Here is a 19,252-nt window from a genome sequence, read left to right as displayed (position 1 = left end):
CAATGAAAAAATCGCTTAATATTGTTTTTGTGGAAATCGTGCTTAACATTTGTGTGAAAATAATTTTTATTTTATTTTTATGTAACGTAAAAATCTTTGCTGTGACTTTTGATACATTTAGTGATTCCTTATTTGGTAAAATATTAATGTGAAAAAAACAACAACTTTTAAACAGTAGTGTATATTTGAATTCTAGCGTTGCCAAGGTAAGCAAGCTTAGATTTTTTGCATACAGGGCAGCAGGTTGCTGATGCCAACACCAACAAAGTGTGTGCCAGAATCAAAATACGCATTATCAATCATTACCGTTATAAAAAAAAAGAATACATAAGAGTAAAGCAACTTCACTTCTCGCTGATCAATAGAGAGATAAATATGACAAACGCCCAGTCACAAACCGCGTTTATACTTAGGCTCCAACTGGAACTTCAGTAAAAAAAAAAGCCAGGTTTCAATAAGCATTAATGAAGGCTGCTGCAATCTATTAGAGATATGGATGGACTGCTGATTCAGTATTGGCAGGGTGAGCGTGCATTGAGCCAGCCTTGGCACAGAAGTGGGGAGATGCATCATAACCAATGCATTAATGAAACCATTCTTGCTTGCACTCACTAATGGAGACTATTTTTAGCTTCTTGGACAAGGGAAGTGAATGTTTCATTTCTCAATTTTTTTGTGCTCGGTACAGGCTGCTAATTTTAAAGCAATATGATATAGTATATGCTAAGAGCGACCGTATTCTGATGGTAATGTCTTACTGTCATGAAGGAGGAATGGTTTCCTTGAACTCCAATTGGCAAATCTATTCTTACAGAAAAACTACAGGCAGTGTGAGAGTTCTAGCCACAGACAGCCGGATCGATCTTGAAATATTGATACTTCCGATACTCAAAGTTTTCTAGAGAGAATTTATCCTCCCAAAATAATGCTGATGGTAAAATTGTGGTAGACAATGAGTGAGTAGCGATATTATTTAGAACAGAAATGAATGCAAACAATAAATGTCTAGATAAATAGATAGAGACTATAAATGCTGTACACTTTCATTGCTTTTTAGACCACTGTACTGTACTTCTTTAGACCAACTATTTTTATGTAATATTTTCTGAAAGATATAGTTAAAGTAAAGCAAAACAAAAAAAGAAAAAACTAATTTAATTACGTGTGATTACACTTGAATTATCCTAAAACAAAACCTACTTCACTTTAGTATTTTATACTTGGTACAAAAAAATAGTCTAATAGCCTAGTCTTATTAAAAGAAAAATCAGAACAATGCCACTGACCTAAAAGAAGTATAATGCAAATTACCGCTGAGAAATGTTTAAAGAGCAGAGGAAGAGAGACAACAGGGGAAACCGATAGAGAGAAAGGCACTTTCTTTCAATTAGTTTCACATGTCGTCACGTTCTTTTCTTTATTAGCTTTTATAAGAGTTCCGATTCTCTCTAAAAAGTCTCAGATAAGTCCTTAAGACTGATGCTTGTGACTATAAAAAACATTCTCAAGCTTCTTTAGATCATAAAACAAAAACAAAACAACTTAAATTCACTGCATAGAAAAATGAGCTTGAAGCAATTAAGATAATTGGATATGATTCGAATTGGAGGAATGTACTTTTCTGAAGTAACAGTATTTCTAAACCAAGCTTAAGTCGGCTAAGAAAACCAGCTATGCTCCAAAACACAGCTAAACTTGAGCAAGATTTTCCAGAGGGAAACAAGTTACGATATGTCTTCTTGGTACAATGAACTCTTTTATCCCAAAAGATCAAGGGAAACTTCATTCCTCGTGATAGGATCCCTTTAAAAAGGAGTCATACACAAAACACGAGCAGTTCTCATTGAATCAGCAATCTCTCTGCTCGCCCCCATCGACAACATTTAAATACAACTCAATTTATCTCTCTGTCTTCACTGCTATCGTTCATTTAAACTTGCTAATTCCCAGAGGCTTAAGATAATGTGGGCTATGCTTGAGTGCCAGGGGAGAAGTAGCGTCTGACATGAATTCTAATGCAGAGCGAGGAGTAATGAGCATCTTGCATGAAGCCGTTGACTTGAAGGCTAATGTTAGCTTGTTAACAAGTTAGTGATGAAGTTATGCCTCGTAAAGGTCGATCATGCTGTTGCCTCCGAGCCCGCGGCTAGTCCAGACGTTCTCAGGGCCAAGGTGAAGTATATGCCACGAGTGTCAGATATGTACAGGTTGTAGGTATCGTTCTGGTTCCACTCCTGGACGGCGGTGAAAACCTGACCTTGATCTGTGCTCACGATATGCATGTCCTAGAAAGCAGAAAGAGAGGAGAAAAGTCAGCTGAGGGTGAGAAAAAAAAAAAAAAAGCAGAAGTCATTAGCGAGGACCCCTGCTAGTTCTCGGTGGGCATGATCTACAGGATTACATGTTTGGGCAGGGCTCAGTTGAACATGTGTTTTAATGTATACCCAACTGACCAAAGCAGGCCAAGTGAAAAGATTTTGCACTTCAGTTCTTCAACAGGAATGTGCAGAAGCGTGCTCTGCATTAGCAACTGGAAAACTTTACTTTCGACTGATCATTCATCCACACCGGTAGGTATCAGGTATAAACCAATGTGTCAAAACCACTGGGTTAGCAAAGTAATTAAATAAATTGTACATTGTCTAGTGTAGTTTACTTTCTAATCTAGTTGTCTAAGTTAAAATATTTTTTTTCTAATCCAGCTAATGCATTTTAAATTTTTTAGGTAGTGTCTTACCTTGGGCAGGGAGTATTTGGGGATTTTAATGCGTACAAAAAGCTTCTCTTTGATAGGACACATAATAGCTTGCTCTGCCAGTGGTCGTCACCTACATAAAAACAAACAAACAAACAAAAAAACACACATATTTCACATATCAAATAACTGGCATCAGCATTTGAGGAAATCTATTGACAAAAACTATTGATTTGTCTTTGCACTTTGAAATAAAAGTTTAGAGGTGGGTGGTATGAGCAAAATCTTATATCACAGTATGAGTAAATTTATATAATGCTAATGATGTCATTGAAAATCTACACCCTGATGCTGCCTTTGTTAAAAGTAACTGGGAACTCATAGCTGGGTTAATATGTTTGGGTAAAGCACGGTTGTTCAAATATATTCCTGGAGGGCCACTGTCTTGCATTGTTTGGCTCCAATCCCACTTAAATACACCTTGCCTAACAAAGAACAAATCAAGGTCTTGAGATTCACTACAAACTTCTAGAAAAATGCCAAAGCAGGATTGGATGCCCCTAGGTTAAACTAACCCAACAGGAAGGGTTGTGGATGTTAACCTGGTTGAGTAAACTTATGTTTTGCAATGTTTCTACCATAGCATAGTAGATTATCTATCACCATTTCTTCCAGCAGTATATATTGTCATAGTGTCCAGCCCTAGCAGGATTGCTAGGTCTGTAAAACAAACTCATCCCAAAACTAGCCCAGTTGCATGTTTTACAGTTTTCCAATTATTTGATGATACGCTCTGTAAAAATCTTGTTCCAGTGGGGAAAAGTCCCTGTTTGTCAAAATAGTGCTCAATTGATAAAACCGTGGACATGTAACTTTGAACCTCTAGAACAGTTCATGAGAATCTGAGCTATTAACACTACTCTCTCCAGTAGCGCAACAAAGCCCAAAACTAGTCCAATCACATTTTTCTACGTTCACACCTTCAATGGTATGCTCTGTTGAAATCATGTTCAAGGGGAATTCCCCTTTGTCAAAATAGCGATCCGATGGACTTGGCAACCCCTGAGCCCCAAGCACATTAAATGAGAATCTGAGCTATTAACTTACTGTCTCCTCCAGCACTTTACACAAAGCTGTAAATTCAGAAGGCTAATTCAGTAGCGGATCGCGCAGCTTATGTCTTGAACGACCCATTTAAAATCTCCCCACCATGATTTGGAGGATACTGCTTTGGTCTTGGTTTGTCGATGCCCTTTGCAGTTCAAGAGTGGAGAGTGGTAAATATCTTGTAGGACAATCAATACCCTCATTATTCTCTGTCAAGAGAAATCTTTAATTCTCATAGCAAGCAATGCGCCGCTCCACACCGCTCCGAGGGGGATTGTTGGCGCTAATGATAGCGCGTGTAGCAAATACACACTGGTTGTTAGCATACACAGTAGGAACTGTCAGAGGCTTGTCATATCTACAGCTGCACAAGGGGGAATGGAGAATGAAATAAATAACTCTTCGGCGTACAAAAAGGTACTTCATCCTGCCAAAGTAGCAGACACGTTTAATTCATCCCACCTCTTTTCATAATTTCAATTAGAGGGCATATATACACCCAACAGGATTCCGTTTTGAACATGGGAATAAAATGACTCTGTGATTATATGACAGAAACAATTATGCTTCTTAGTGGGTAACGTGCATTCAATAAATGAGGAGAGAGAGGCAGAGAAGGAGGCGGCGGTCTGGAGAAAGTTCTAAACAAACAGCATGTTCGCGTGTCTCCAAAAAACGCTCTGCGTGCAACAGAAAGAAGGAGCAGGCAGGATCGATGCTTTCCAGGGCAGCTGAACTTGAAAGAAATTGGGATGATCGATTTTTCTGTTTCACATTCTTTGGACTGTGATGTGGCGTGACAAAACATTGGAGTTGAGCGTCCACTTCTTATTGGCAGGACTTGTTATCTGCACTGCTCTTAGACTTCCAAGAGGTTGTGAGTAAATGTTTTGAAACTTTGCCATAAATGTGAGGAACCTTTTTGTTGGCTGGGAAATGCTGTCATTTATAATTCCCAGCCTGAAAGATTTGTTGTGACTTCGGATGCAATTATTCGTATTCTCTAGGTGGCCAGTTTCTATTTCCCACGCTAATATGTACTGTTTGAAGACAATTGTTTTCATGGAGATGGAAATTAATATATTTAAAAACTGCCCTGGATTGGAATTTAGCCTATTACCATTTCACACTTTTTAGATTATGATTCATATTCACTAGAGAGTTGAAAATGACACATGAACACATATTACACAAAAGTTTGCCTGAATGGTAAGGGAACTTTGTTTATTTGGCTAGGAATGACATGAGGAGAAGAAGCGATGACAGAATGTTCATTTTGGGTGAACTATTTCTTTAAGAGAAAGTGGTCTGCAGCCTAAAAGCAAGCATAAGTCATTCATTTTCAATAAGATTTGAAGTGAGCAGAGTTCAACTTCTTGCAAATGAGGAGGGCAACATCATGGGAGTGAAGGCAGAAGGTCTTGTTAGAGTTAGTTTAATCAAGTAATGTATATGGATATACAGTCTGTTGTTATAGTCTATGCCAGGGTGGTGAACTCCAGTCTTGGAGAGCTGCAGCCCTGCAGAGTTTAGCTCAAACCTAATAAATCTCACCTGCCTGTAGCTTCCCAGTAACCCTTCAGACCTTGATTAAGCTTGTTCATGTGTGTTTGATTAGGGTTGAAGAAAAACTCTGCAGGGCTGTGGCTCTCCAGGACAGAGCGTTCGCCACCCTGGTCTATGCACTATTTATCACACTGAGCTTCATATTTTTATGTGAGTGGCAATGGGAATAACAGCATGTCACAGTGGAAACAAAACTGAGAAATCCCAACAGATCTGTTGTTGTAGGAAGACCTTATCTCAAGACTCACGGCAAAGGGTTACACTGCTATCATTGTATGAATTATTTTAGTCTGGCTGTCTGGCTGACTTCCTTCCATTAACTGCAGATGTCATTATATAATTTCAAAAACAATGAATTTATGTATTTGACTTGTTTTTACTCTAAAGCTCATACCAAGAATGCTTTAGAAATACTTTTGATAATAGTTGAGTAGATGTTTACTGGGATTGAAGTGATATGGCTTGTAAATGTTTTATTGCCAGTATAAAAACTGATAATAGCTGAATAAAATAAGAAGAATGATAATATAACAATAAGGACTATGTATCATACCTGGTGGAGTGTGAAAAGTTAGGTTTCCTTAAACTAGTTTATGCATGTATTTCCTTATTTCAACACATTTACAGGCACACCCTAGTATTTTAAATTTGTGATTAATCACCTTCTGTGACCGAGATTAATGTAATTAAATGTTTTAAACGATTGAAAGCACTACATAAATAACAATATTGGCGTCCATGTGCATCTGATGTTTTAAATTCTCAAGTTAAGCTTTACTAGGATGGATTCTGATTGGCCGTCAATGTTTGTATCGTTAATCAGCTGAAAAAACAAAATCGTTCTGAAAATGAGTTACATGTTCATCATATTTCTTGTCCTTACCTGAACAAACACATATTCATCTTGAACCACAAGCCGAATTGGTCTCAATATAGCCAGAAAATGGATATGTCCTACTGGATTCAGAGCAGGCTTGAGCTCTGCATGTCACATACTGACAATCTGTTGTAGGGAGAGACAGAAGAGATTCTTGTTAATTACATTCTGATTCAGTCAAGCAACCTCTGACTGCTTCTCAGTTTCTCTAGGGACAGCTTCAAAGAACATTAGGTGGAAGATACAGAATTATATATCCCAATATTAAATGGAAAGTTCATTCAAAATTCTTTTGTCACCCCTGTCAACTTTTTTTCTACTGAACACAAAGAGAATTTTGGATTTTGGAAGCCAAATTTCTTTTACAAATAAGGGTGAGAAACCAATGACAGAATTGTAATTTTCAATGGACTATATGACTTTAACCAGTGAGAAGAGTAATGCGAAGAGATTCCAGGACCTATATTAATCTGCTATCAGATGGTGTGTTTTTATCATTACGGTAATCCTGTCTAGCTGCCTGTAGGACTGGCTTTATCCTCATTCCCAAGCTCACGGTTTCTTTTCTCATCTCTTTTCTCCTCTAACATCAGGTCTGAAGTAGGAGCGTGCCGTAGATCAGTAGATGGGATATGAGGAGGAAGGTGGGAAAAAAGAGAATTCAGAAAATAACCTTAGTACGTGCACTGTGAAGAGCATTTCTTCGAATGGATGAGCATACTAAAGAAATATACCTCTTCACCGTGCCATAGAGTCAGTGTTTTGAGACTGAGCAGAGACCCTGAGTGACACAGTGTGAGCGAAAATATAGTTTGTGAAAGTACAGGGCGTGTTGTTTGAGAATGAACAGAGCAGCGAGGCATAAGCAAGAAACTGCTGGCAGTTATTTATTTATTTTTAGAACAGAGTAAGTGAGGAATGAACAAGAACATGAAACAAGCGCTTTTAAATGAATCTGTTGAGTGAATAATAAAACAACTCACTCATAATACTCCAAATTTAGGAAAAAAGTGTGCATTTAGTTTTACTTTTATAAATTAAATTCGATTCAATTCAATAAGGACTAGGGCCATGACCTGCGGGTCAGTAGCATGTCTTTTTAGCATGCAAATTAAATATGAGTTACTGGTATGAATATCATTTTCCTAAATATTGCTATACACTCTTGGAGACAAAAACAGAAGAAGCAACTCACGGCCTTCAGGAGTGTGTGCCTCCATGTGCACCAGATCTATCTCATTGTCCAGACCAGTTACTGACCTGCAGAGACACACCAGAGCGAGGAGAAAGCAGTTTTATCACAGAGATGAAAAAATCCATAACAGATGTCTTACTGAAGGTCCATTTCATCCAGCAAAGTGAAAAAGAGGAGATTGTGAGGTGCCACTTCCCCAAATGCCACATGATGAGAAAAGGAATCAAAGTACAATTTAAAGCGGCAACCAGAAGCATTTCTAAAACCCATGTATTTGTAGGTGGATATTTGTGCATGATGGTGACAGTGAAGGAGCACAATGGAAATGAGAATGTTGACACCTGTTGGAAAAATGAGTGTGTGGTGCACCAGCCCTTAAACAAACCCTTCCATTAACTGTGTCTTTTCTAGCACAAGTAGGCTGTACCAGCGCACCGTTCTCTGTGACTCATACATACACTGAAGACAAACTTCTGATAAAACCTCTGCTTTCTTACTACCTGTCTAAAACATCCTTCAGTGGATTTAGCATATAACGTACATATATTCTTGATATTCTACTTCCTGTGTGATTTGTGAAATTTGGTAAGAATGCTTTGACTAAGAGTAGTGAATGTAAAGGTAAATCTCACGTAAATACTGTTCTTGTGATTTAAATCTTACATTGTGTCACATTCATCAAAAGCATTGAAATAAATGTTCCATTCCGGCCAATAAAAAGAGGGTTATCTAGATATGGCAACCCATTTCATGCAATATGGGAGAGGAGTCTATAATAAAAGCTGAGAAAAGTTTAAAGGCTGAAATTTAATCAATGAAGATATCCAAATATTGTGATTTTATAGTTTAATAAAAGACAGCCTGTAAAAGTGGGGTTACTCAGAAAAAAGTGATCTCAATATGGCAACCACTTCATATAATATACACATACACTACTGCATAAACTATATGATATAATAATAAAAATTATAGTTGCTGTTATTATATATCACACATTTTTGCAGTCCTACAAACCTACAAACCCCATACTTTAAAACGACAGTTTTAAACAGAAAATCATAATTCAATCCCACAACCCTACTAGAGTCTTTATCTCATGTAGGTGTGCATCCATGTAAAGGATTTTCCCCAAAAAAAGTTCTATTCGTTTCTTTATGTGTAAAACAAAAACTTTAAAAAGTCTAGATGCATTGTAGAAGTACAATTGCTTTCTCTTTCCACTCTCCTCAGCCATCTTTGTACCTCTATTTTCTTTCCATCTCCCTCCATGCATGCTTATTCTCCCCTTTTCGTTTATTGTCTTGATACTGAATGGAGAGGAGTTGTGCAACAAAGGTCTTAGTGCTCACACATCTTTGCAGTTTTCATCTCACGTCGAACATGAGACAACAGCCTCTGCATTTTCTAAAGCGTAAGAGCAGGCAAAAAAAGGACACAATTTTCAACTGTATCCATCTTCTCGATTGCTCAAACCCGTTCCACATATCAAGAAACGCATCAATGTCAACCAACACTCAGGCTAAAATCTTCTTGTTCGCCCATAAAATTGTAAGTTAGTGGCGTTGTGTGAGAAAATGGAGATGAGGCGTGATTGTGACTGTTTCACCTACCAGTAGAAGCGATTGAGTCACTCGCTTTCGTGAACCAGCTGCCATTTTAAATGAAAGTCAAATGAACTATATGGCTGAAAAAAAAATGAGAGAAAGACAGAGGCATCCATTAAAAACAGACAGTCATTAAAATCTGCAATCATTCGCTCTGTTAAGTTAAAGCCATGTAACCATTTAAAGCCAGATTTTTCTCATCTCAGTAAGGAATATAACTGATTCGTTATTGTGATTTGTATTTCATTATACAGCTGCGCTTTTTAAGGACAGAGCAAAAAAAGCGAAGTCTTGAAATCGATTTGTCGTGGAGTTAAAGAGAACACGATTATGCTTGGGCTTTTCTAGGTAATTGAATGCACTGTTGTATGTAAATATATGCCATTTTAATAGTGTGGAAAATGGAAACCACATTTATTGCACATAAACAGAGTGAAAGGATATCACATCATGAGGAATACATTTTTTCCTTGATCTTTTGCTTTAAAAGAAAAAATGCAGTTTACAAAAATTGCATTGCAATTGTAGTTTGAAAATATATAGTCACTTTCAGAAGTCATAACTTTCTCAAACATTTTTAATCTAAACAATATAAATATAAAATAAATAAGCCAGATATTTTATTCATAGGCCCATAGACATTATTCATAGCCTACAAATATTATAAAGTGATGAAGACTTTCTTTTTCAAATAAATAATGTTCTATTTAATTGATACAGCTTCTGTAAAGAAACAATTAAAGAATCCTATACATGTATCTCATAATACATAATAATGTTTATATATATATATATATATATATATATATATATATATTTTTTTTTTTTTTTATATATATATTTATAAATATAAATAGCATTTATTCCTTTGGCCTTGAGTACATTTTCTTTTTTAGTACATTTTATGTGCATTCTTCAGACAATAAATCGGACAAACTATATTGAATCGAAATACTATCCTTTCCAATCTCTGTAATGCATTATTATGGCTCAAACTCTCTTACAACAGACAGAAAGAAGAGAGAAAACTGGCAGAAGTTAAAAGCACAGATCATTCGAGGTTCAGCAGTTACCTGGAGCAAGCAGTCATGAAACACAACACATTAAAATGTGTCTAAATGGAATTATTTGGATTTGAAGCTGCAAGGTGAATCTCAAGGGAATCTAATGGATGAGATGAGTCCATTCAGGTCCGGAGAATTCATTTAGAAGTTTCTTCTCCACTATATACTCTACTCAGTAACCATGGAAAAAGAACAGACTATACCTTCAATCTCCAGAGATTTCTAGAGCCGTTAGGATTGCAGATCTCAAACTAGGGTCAGTGGGCCTTGAAGTCTATCTCAAATAACTGATGTCAGGCAATCTTTCTGTATTGTGCAAGATACAGTATGAGCGTAACAGCACCAGACATTTTTACCTTCTGGTTTTTCTCATTTTATTTCCTGCGTAGACATTTCAAATAAACCAAACTAATCAGCTCTAAAAAAGCGAGATGCTCATGAAGAAGTTCATGAAAAGTTATGAACTCATAAAAAGCGATTCCTTCCTTTTTAAAAAGGTTAAAGAGACGACCTTCAGGGAATTGTTTTCTGTATTCTGAGACATACTACAATTTAATACACTTTAAATATCCTTGCATTAAAAGATAAAATGCATAATAAAAGTGTCAAAGTGTGCTGTGAAAAGCAGTCATCCTTAATTTCTACAGAAACACTGATGCGGTTGTTCAAATCTTTAAATAAACAGGCGTCTGAAGATTGCATTGTACATCTTGACAAGTTACTGAACATTACATTAAGACAGAACAAAGACAGTTAGCATCACAAGCTGTTTACTGGCAGGAGCTGGAGGCATCACACGGATGCTCAATAACAGGACTGATGCTTTTGATGAGATCTGAAAAGATTGTTTCTGAGAAGATTACCCCAATCACTGAATCTAACCAAGAAATACACAGAGTTCAAAGGGGTTCAACTACAATAAGACTCCAAATACATAGAGCAGACAAATCAGTTCGGGTTTAATTAGATTATTTTCTTATATGTGCGACATAATGAGGCAGTTAGCGGGGTTATTATTCCCAATTATAACTAAAACTATTCAAAAATTGTGTTAATTGAAATTAAGCTGGAGTTCAGTAATCCATATTGGATGAAAAATTCAAATAAATTAAAAAAGTCGACAAGTTTAAAAACTGGAGTGATGAAATACCAAATAACATTCTGAAATAAAATACCAAATAGTCATAATAATAAAAATGTATAAATTAAATAAAAAACGTTTATAAATAACTAAAAAGTATAGAAATAATACTAAAATGCCAGTGGCAGCTGGTGCTTTCCCAAAAGCAAGGAAGCACAAACCTGAGAAGAAAAAAATGCATACTAACAATATTAATATTTTATTATATATAACTTATTTACAATAAATTATTTTAAATAAAAATTAAAAAGAAAATTAAAAATGCACTCAAATACTGCTCACTATACAACTGACACACAACACAGGCTTGTTCTACCCTTATATTTCACCATTTCTTCATCTCTCTCTGTCCTAATAAAACAGGCATAAATGCTAAAAACAAAAATAGTACAAAAGGAAAAAATGTTTCTAGTGGAACAGTTCAGAAGCGAGTGGGAAGCAGTAGAACAGAATGTATGCTCCGATCCTTTGACCCACACAGAGTCATGTTTCCCTATACATTACCAGAAACAAAGCGCTTAACATATTGAACATACCGTCAAATAAGTGCAGAAAGACGCGCTGACTCTAAACATCCCACCAGCCGGCTACATGACATATAGTGCCAGCATGACCCCTACAAGTTGCTAAACACATGGCCTAATTTCCACTGCTCTAATTGTGTTTCTGCATGCCCAGCCGCACAATTATTGCCAAAGCCTGGCGCGTTCTATTACACTGATTGATGCCACTGTTGATCGGCCCCTGCCGAAATAGAAACGTTATTATTCTAGTCCTGGTGAGAAGGCACTGCGACCCAGTCAAGCTCTGTGCAGCCTATTTCAACTAAGATTCTTTATGATTATTGATGGCTAATGGAGACAGAGTAAAACTAATGTTCCTGTAGACATTCCTTTGAAGAAAAATGCTATAGATTAACGGTTGCTTTCGTAGAATTGCTAAGCCCTTTTTAGCCCTCTCACCAAGATAACACCGAGAGGCGAGATTTTAAGTCAGCATATAGGGTAAACCCGAAGAGCGTTTAGTGTAGTTACATCACATTAAAACCACGTTTCTCTAAGGATTAAAACCTACAAAAAGCTCAAAATAGCTTGTTTTCGTTTTGAACTAAGCTATTCAGAATCAGTAAATGAGTTCAAAACACGCATAAAGCGTTACGTTGGAACCAAACGGGCAACCAACAGGAAGTTTATGCGATATCATTTTATCACAATAACGAAAATTACTCCAAAGTAAGCAGCAGAACAGCTGCCAATCTCCGAGTAACATCGAGTAGCGTTACTTCCTGAATGATTATGTGTTTTGAACGATACATAAATGATTCTGTTGCTGATTTCAGAACAAGGCTAGCAGCATGTTGCTTTCACTAACCAGTAACCAGCAGTCTTACGTTTTATAATTTAGCAAATGATTCATTAATATTAACTTGTTTCTTTTGAATCAAACAGCGTTTTTGAGCGAACGATTGAATCAGCGAGCGTCAGTGATTCAGTGATTCGCCTCCACCTACTGGAGTAACATGTCAGCTTAACCTGTAGAAATAGTGGCTACTCAGTGCACAGATTGGCATTTTGTGAGAAACTGCTCATAAATGAATGAACTTTAAAATCTTTTTATCCTAATGAACTGACTAAATCAAAGTGGCAGTGAAAACTGTAATAAAGCGTTGCTCTGTTAAATGAATACTTTTATTTTTTCATTGGGAAAACATCAAACTTCTTCAAACAGGAGTGTTCGTTTCCCATCAATTTTTAGACCTTTCAAAAACAAGTCAGTGCTTAATCAGATCAAGTCTCAAATTGTCCCAGGCCTTTCACATTTAACACAATCTGTCCAAATATGGGGACAGGGCAGATTAGCGGAAGCTTCATATATATCCTTGCTCGATGTAAGCGCCTATGGACCACTGGGTCCCTCATAAGCGTGGGCGTTGACATATTGTGCCGCTGGGTGAGCTCAACCTGTAGTCATTCATCAGCCGGATGACATGCTCAATTTTAAAAGCTTCGGGCTGTCACAAAGTCGGGCTTCATAGCTTCCCACTTACATCAATAAATCACTAGCTGCAGCAAGGACCCACTGCTGACAGTCGGTGACTGCCAAACAGGGGAGACTCTGGGGCCTTCTAATGGAGGTGAGGGAACAGGGAGAGGAGAGCTGATTTTAATAATGTACTTATAATGAAAAGAAAATCTATAGCACGTATTTGCACTAACGCCTGAACACTTGGATCATTTCCATTAAATTGTGATGGAGTGAGGAGGGAGTATCAGGCTTGGACTGCTGGAGGAGGAGAGGCTGAGGATGAACCATGCCAGAAAAGACAGGAAATAAAAATGCCATTTAATGTCATGGAACAAGAAATCAAGTTCATCTGGGTATGTTTTAAGAGACATGTGAAAACAAGCGGCCAGCGTTTTGGAAAGAAAATAAGCGACATAACTGTTGAGTTTAGGTCTTGCTTATCTCAAGTTAACTTAAAATGCGGAAATAAATGTCATATTCCTAAGCGGAAGCCCTAATTGCACTCCGGAATCAACCGATCTAAATATATATCACCATTACATGTGTTCATACCATTTCTATCAGATAACCGATTGGAGCAAATTTCTATAACGTTACAAAGGTGAAAAAGAATGTAGGTGACTGATCAAGTTACTTAGAAGAGAAAATATAGGCTCCTTTAACCATTACATTGTCATTTTTAAATAAATTTCACATCTTTCTTTTTTCTTGTAGTTTGTAATGCCCACATAATATAATGTAAATAGTAGTTTTATAAATGCATATTACATTTTAACTCCACATCATCAAAAGGTTTCTATTTACAACACTAGCCAATCACAGTTGAGTAGCACAGATGCAATGGCCAATCAGAAAAGTGTTTAAATCAGTCACTGGGCAGATTCCACTCTAAATATTTTTGTTCAGAGCTTTTTGCATTAGTTTAGGCTCCTGACTGAAAAGATAAGACAAAAAAAGATAATAAACCGTGTCAGGTATTTTTCTATAGAAAGATGTAGGAAGTAAGAAAAATGTGTGTGGTTATTTTACACCAACATGTAATATGCTATATAAGAACATTAGTAAGCATTACAATATGACTTCTTCAGCTAAGAGTTTGCATTATAACATTTACTATTTACAAATAATAACAAACTACAGGTAAATGTTTAACAAAAACTATAATATCTCTAGGTGGCACTAACTTACGAGGTTATTAATTTTCTGCGTGCTGACAGCCGGTAAATAATTAATAAATAAATAAATTAGTGGCATTAGAAAAATGTAGGGCAGTTAACTAAATGTGTTACTGAGTATTATGCGTTAAGATTAAATAAATGTCAAAATGCCAAGACAGTTCAACGAATTTCAACACTAACAGCTTGGTCTCCAGAAGCTAGGAGTACAAAATCTTAGAGATCTCTACAGTGTTTAAATGATCTGTCAAGCACAAAATGTTTATGCTTGTGAGGCAGATGGCAAGATTAGCCCAATTTATGACTGAAATTAGCAGCAGGAGGACACATTTAGCTTGCTCATGTGTGATTTTCAAGGGACTCGGTTTGCCTAAATCCAAAAACAATAATTTGGCTGGCTAAATTCAAACATGCAGGTAATTTAGAGGTTTTTATGCACAGCCATTTATTTGGGAGAGCAAATACAGATGTTTGCCCATAGATTACAAAGATTAAATTGATATAAAATAGTTTAGTGGATTACACTGCTTTCAAAAAAACTTTACCATAAAATAGTGACTTTTGTTTAAAAGTGACTTTTGCTAATTTTACTATGCATTTGTATTCATATAGACATTTAATTTTCTCTGCTAATTAATCTAAATGAATGGTCCAGCGAAAGGCGGGTTAAAGATCACGTGCATTCTTCTGTACTCTGAAAAAGTGCCAAAAGCTCTACTAGAGGCTCAGACAAGCCATTTAATGAATCTATTAAAACTGATCAAGCGAGTGTTCCATAGCGCATATATAAAACGCCTCTAAATGCCGTCAAAGGAATTTTAGCTTCCCCGATGAGCGTTGACCTGCCCTACAGAAGTAGGAGAATGACTCAGAGCAGGTAGGTTCACGGAATTATGGAAATGAAGCGAGCAAGTGTTATTGTTCCTCGTCTGGCCATTTTCATAATTCACTTTTATCCAGCTAATTGTGTTAGCTATAAATTCCTGATGCACTTCTATACAGCGCTCTAAATCATCTGGCGTCCCCGCGAAGATCGCTTGCGATGGCAATACAAACTGCACTAATCCTTTCTTTCTTCATTTCCCCCAGTCGAGCTATAAAGCGCGCTCAGCGATCATGATCCGAGACGTAGACAGAAAGGTAGCATGGTAGAAATATATGCAAATCATGCATCAGTGTTGTTTGGGGTTGGGGTTATCTTTGACACCCAGGGCCCCTAACCATCCACACTTCTCTAAACCTTCACTCAAGTTTGCCAAAACTGTTTGCAAGCTTTCAGAAGCATGGCTGTATTCATTAAGGCTGTTTCTTCAACCTAGACAGTTCGGTTCTTCCTGTGGACTTTGAAAGTAAACTTGAAGGTAAATAAAGTTAAGAAATTACGCTGTCTGACAGCTTATATTTATAATTCTGGTAGTTGTGTTTCTGAAGCAACAAATGACATTTTCGTGTCAGATTATGTATTGCATTTAACAGCATCCTGTGATGGAAGTGACATTTTTAATAAAGCGACAAATCTTGGTATTTTTTGATCCGTTTCTTATTCAACTCTTATATTTCATCCGAGGCATGTTCTAAAATGGTAATCAAGTGCTCTCAAAATCGGCAACAATTTACAGGTCTCATAAATTAATGCTGGTTTCGCATTATCTAACATTAACTAACAATAAGCATTACATTTTATTCACAGTAATATAGACCCGAGCGGATAACAAATGTCTAAACTGAGAATCTTTTTAATTTCATGCACAAAATGAGCTCATTTCAGATTTGATGCCTGATACAGGTCTCAAAATAGTTAGGACATGGGGCATATTTACCATGGAGCAGCCGATATAATGTATATATGCATAATGGTAAAATAAATGTTCAATAAATGAAGATCCTAAAGTAATATCAAATATCATTGATTTAAAAAATAAACATAAAGTGACTTTTTAGTCATCAATTTATTATTAGTTATTATAAGCAGCTTGTTCTAGGTTGAAAATAAAATATTCTCAAATAAACTGTCATTTATTTCATCAAAGTCATTCTAGCCAGCATGAGATCACTCAGTATAAAGATATGCTTTACAGGGAATAATTAATTGATTTACTTTGCAAGTATGCCGTTGAAAAGGATGTGGAGAGCTGAAAAGCTAGAAAAGTTTTAAAAAAACACAAACCTCAGAGATGAGGTGGCCTTTTTTTCTGAATGCTTTGACCATCATATCAAACCTGGTTCAGAAGGCATCAGGTAAGATCAGAGAGCATCTGTGCATCGCTGTGGGGCAACAGTTGATGGGGTGGTATTATCTGCCCAATGAGCCAGGCAGCCCATGGAAATTAATGAATTGATCTGGTTATTACGGGCACTTTATCAAAGGCTCAGTCCTCCAAAAATCCTATCTGGCACAGCGTCAGCCTTCCAAACAAATGAGTAACCACAGGAAAACACAGAAGTATGAAATATGAAAAAGAAATAGCTGTCTTTAATGCCGCTTAGAAACGGTTTCCTCTTTAACTGATGTTTACTGAAATTATTACTAAAGCAAGAAATAATACAAATAACTCTAATAACTGAATACAGGAATATATTAAAATGCTACAGTTTTACCGCATATATGATCAAATAATGAGAGCACTCGACTATTCCAAACTTTTTACCAGCTCAAGTTGCTGATTAAATATTCTGCCATTACTATGTAAAACAAATACAAAGACACGCGAAACTATTAGTCCTCATGAATATTCTGAGAAGCTAAATGGCCTCTTGGCTTGGCATTGCAATTGTGTTTTCCACATTAAGGGAAGTTCAGAAACGCCTGGGAGGCTCCGTCAGGAGGCGTTCGCGCGAGACATGAAGAGGAGGAGTTTAGACACAGCGCGGTGACAGAGGCGGGAATCCGGCTAAAGATATCGCCATCTGGATGAGCAGCGAGCTGAGAAATTCAGCTCTAACACGCACTGAAACAGCTGACTTAAACTGAGGTAAAGGTGCACGAACACACGCGCCTTCCTCACACACTCAAAGAGGCGTCACGTGAGGACATGCCCGACTCTGAGAAGGATTACACCGCGGAGCTGATGGGCGCATGCACATATACACTATTGTTGCTCATGCTTACATCATGATCCGTGAGTTACAAGAGAGGCCATCATATATATCGTGACTGTAGATGCATCTAAGGCCATTTTGTTAAAGCAAGAGTGCAGCAACCTGTCTGCAAGTCCTTCCGTCCGTGAATATATTGGAAATACTGCACCCATATAAAGTCATTTAAATGTAAATCATTCATTATAAATTAAATCGCTTCATTAACTAGAAATTATATATATATATATATAAACTTAATATATATATATATATATATATATATATATATATTTTTTATTTTTTTTTTTTTTTTTTTTTTGGAATAAGTCTTTGATGCTCACCACGGCTGCATTTATTGAAATAAAAATACAGTAAAAAACTTGTTCTTTTGTCAAATGTTATTACACTTAAAATAATTGTTTAAGTTTAAACAAAAAATGCATTTTATTCCTATAATTGTAAAGCTGAATTTTCAAGCATCATATTTTTAGTCTTCATTGTCACATGATCATTCTGAAACCATTCCACTATATTAATTTTATTTATTTATTTGTTATGAATAACATTTTTGTTATTTAATATTTTTGCAAAACTGTGATACACTACTGTTTAGTAAGTTGGAGCATGTTTGTTTTTTTAATTTGTTTATTCCTTTTTCTTCATTCATTCACTTTTTATCATTAATGTTAAAAACAGCTATGTTGCTTAATATTTTTTCCACAGTAAACTGGTAACCCCAGCGCCCCCAAGACTTCTTTAATAAAAATACAGTTCAAAAGAGCAGCATTTATTTAAAATAGAAATGCTTTATTCAGTTTAATGTTTATTGCTGAATATTTTAAGACCTCTATTAGCAAAAGATGGAACTGCAATGGAATCGCTAATCAATATGAACATGATTAAAACAAAATAAAATAAACAAATAAAAAAATATTAAATATGTAATTCGCAATTCAATTCCATTTTAAAAATAAATAAATACAATTAAAATTTAAAATATATAAATAAATAATTTACCTAATGGACATCACATGCAGTTTCACAGTAATGTTGAGAGGCTTGTGTGCGTCTGCTTTTCACCCAATGTAATCCTCTAAAAGGACACATTTAGTGCTGCATGAATCTTCCTTGCAAAAAGTCATTCTGCATTACTAATCAAAGCAATGATGAATAAAAAGGTGGCGTTCTAGACTTAAATTACATGATCCTATGCACTCAGCATTAAGAGACACAAATCCATCTACTTCAGTTGAACATGGTGCATATTACAGCGGTAATCTCATAAGCTCAGCTTCTCCAGAACCGAAGAGTCATCCACGAGAGACAGAGTTCACGCTATCACTATTAACACCTCCGTGCTGCGCTAATTCCGATTCCGCTGCAACAACACAAACTGCACTAAAAAAGACGCAAAGGCCCTGCGTTCTAATTCGCAATGTTATCCCACAGCCTTCATTTCCAGCCATTCCTGTAGCATCAAGGCTTCGCAAAAAGTTCCGATGTGCAAAAATAATTAACGCATACATTTGCACCGTTAGCTGGGCCTAAGCCGCTGTAGTTTATGTGATTCAGTGAGGTGGTTGTTCCTCAGGTAAATAAACCAGAAAAAACGGCTCGATTTTTATTTATTTTTTATTTTCGCAGGCTCGCTTGAGGTTAGCAAAGGTGTTTCTAACAAGCTAAAACAGCTAATTCATCTGCAACATTTGAATGAGGAAGTAAGTC

At 36.4% G+C, this 19,252-nt stretch overlaps 1 protein-coding gene across 1 annotated transcript in view; it reads right to left on the bottom strand.

The window, feature by feature from the left end:
* sorcs3 (sortilin related VPS10 domain containing receptor 3) overlaps nt 1-7,483 on the bottom strand; it is a 47,452-nt gene extending 39,969 nt beyond the window's left edge. Inside the window, 7 exon segments of the mRNA XM_043241366.1 lie at nt 2,107-2,165; nt 2,168-2,285; nt 2,738-2,776; nt 2,778-2,828; nt 6,252-6,284; nt 6,286-6,371; nt 7,441-7,483. Coding sequence (XP_043097301.1) covers nt 2,107-2,165; nt 2,168-2,285; nt 2,738-2,776; nt 2,778-2,828; nt 6,252-6,284; nt 6,286-6,371; nt 7,441-7,465 — 411 coding nt within the window. The 5' untranslated portion in view covers nt 7,466-7,483.
* Nucleotides 7,484-19,252: the final 11,769 nt, after the last annotated feature.

Source organism: Puntigrus tetrazona, chromosome 1 (assembly GCF_018831695.1).
Source record: "Puntigrus tetrazona isolate hp1 chromosome 1, ASM1883169v1, whole genome shotgun sequence".
In the NCBI taxonomy this organism is placed as follows: Eukaryota; Metazoa; Chordata; class Actinopteri; order Cypriniformes; family Cyprinidae; genus Puntigrus; species Puntigrus tetrazona.
This window is presented reverse-complemented; position numbering and strand designations above follow the sequence as displayed.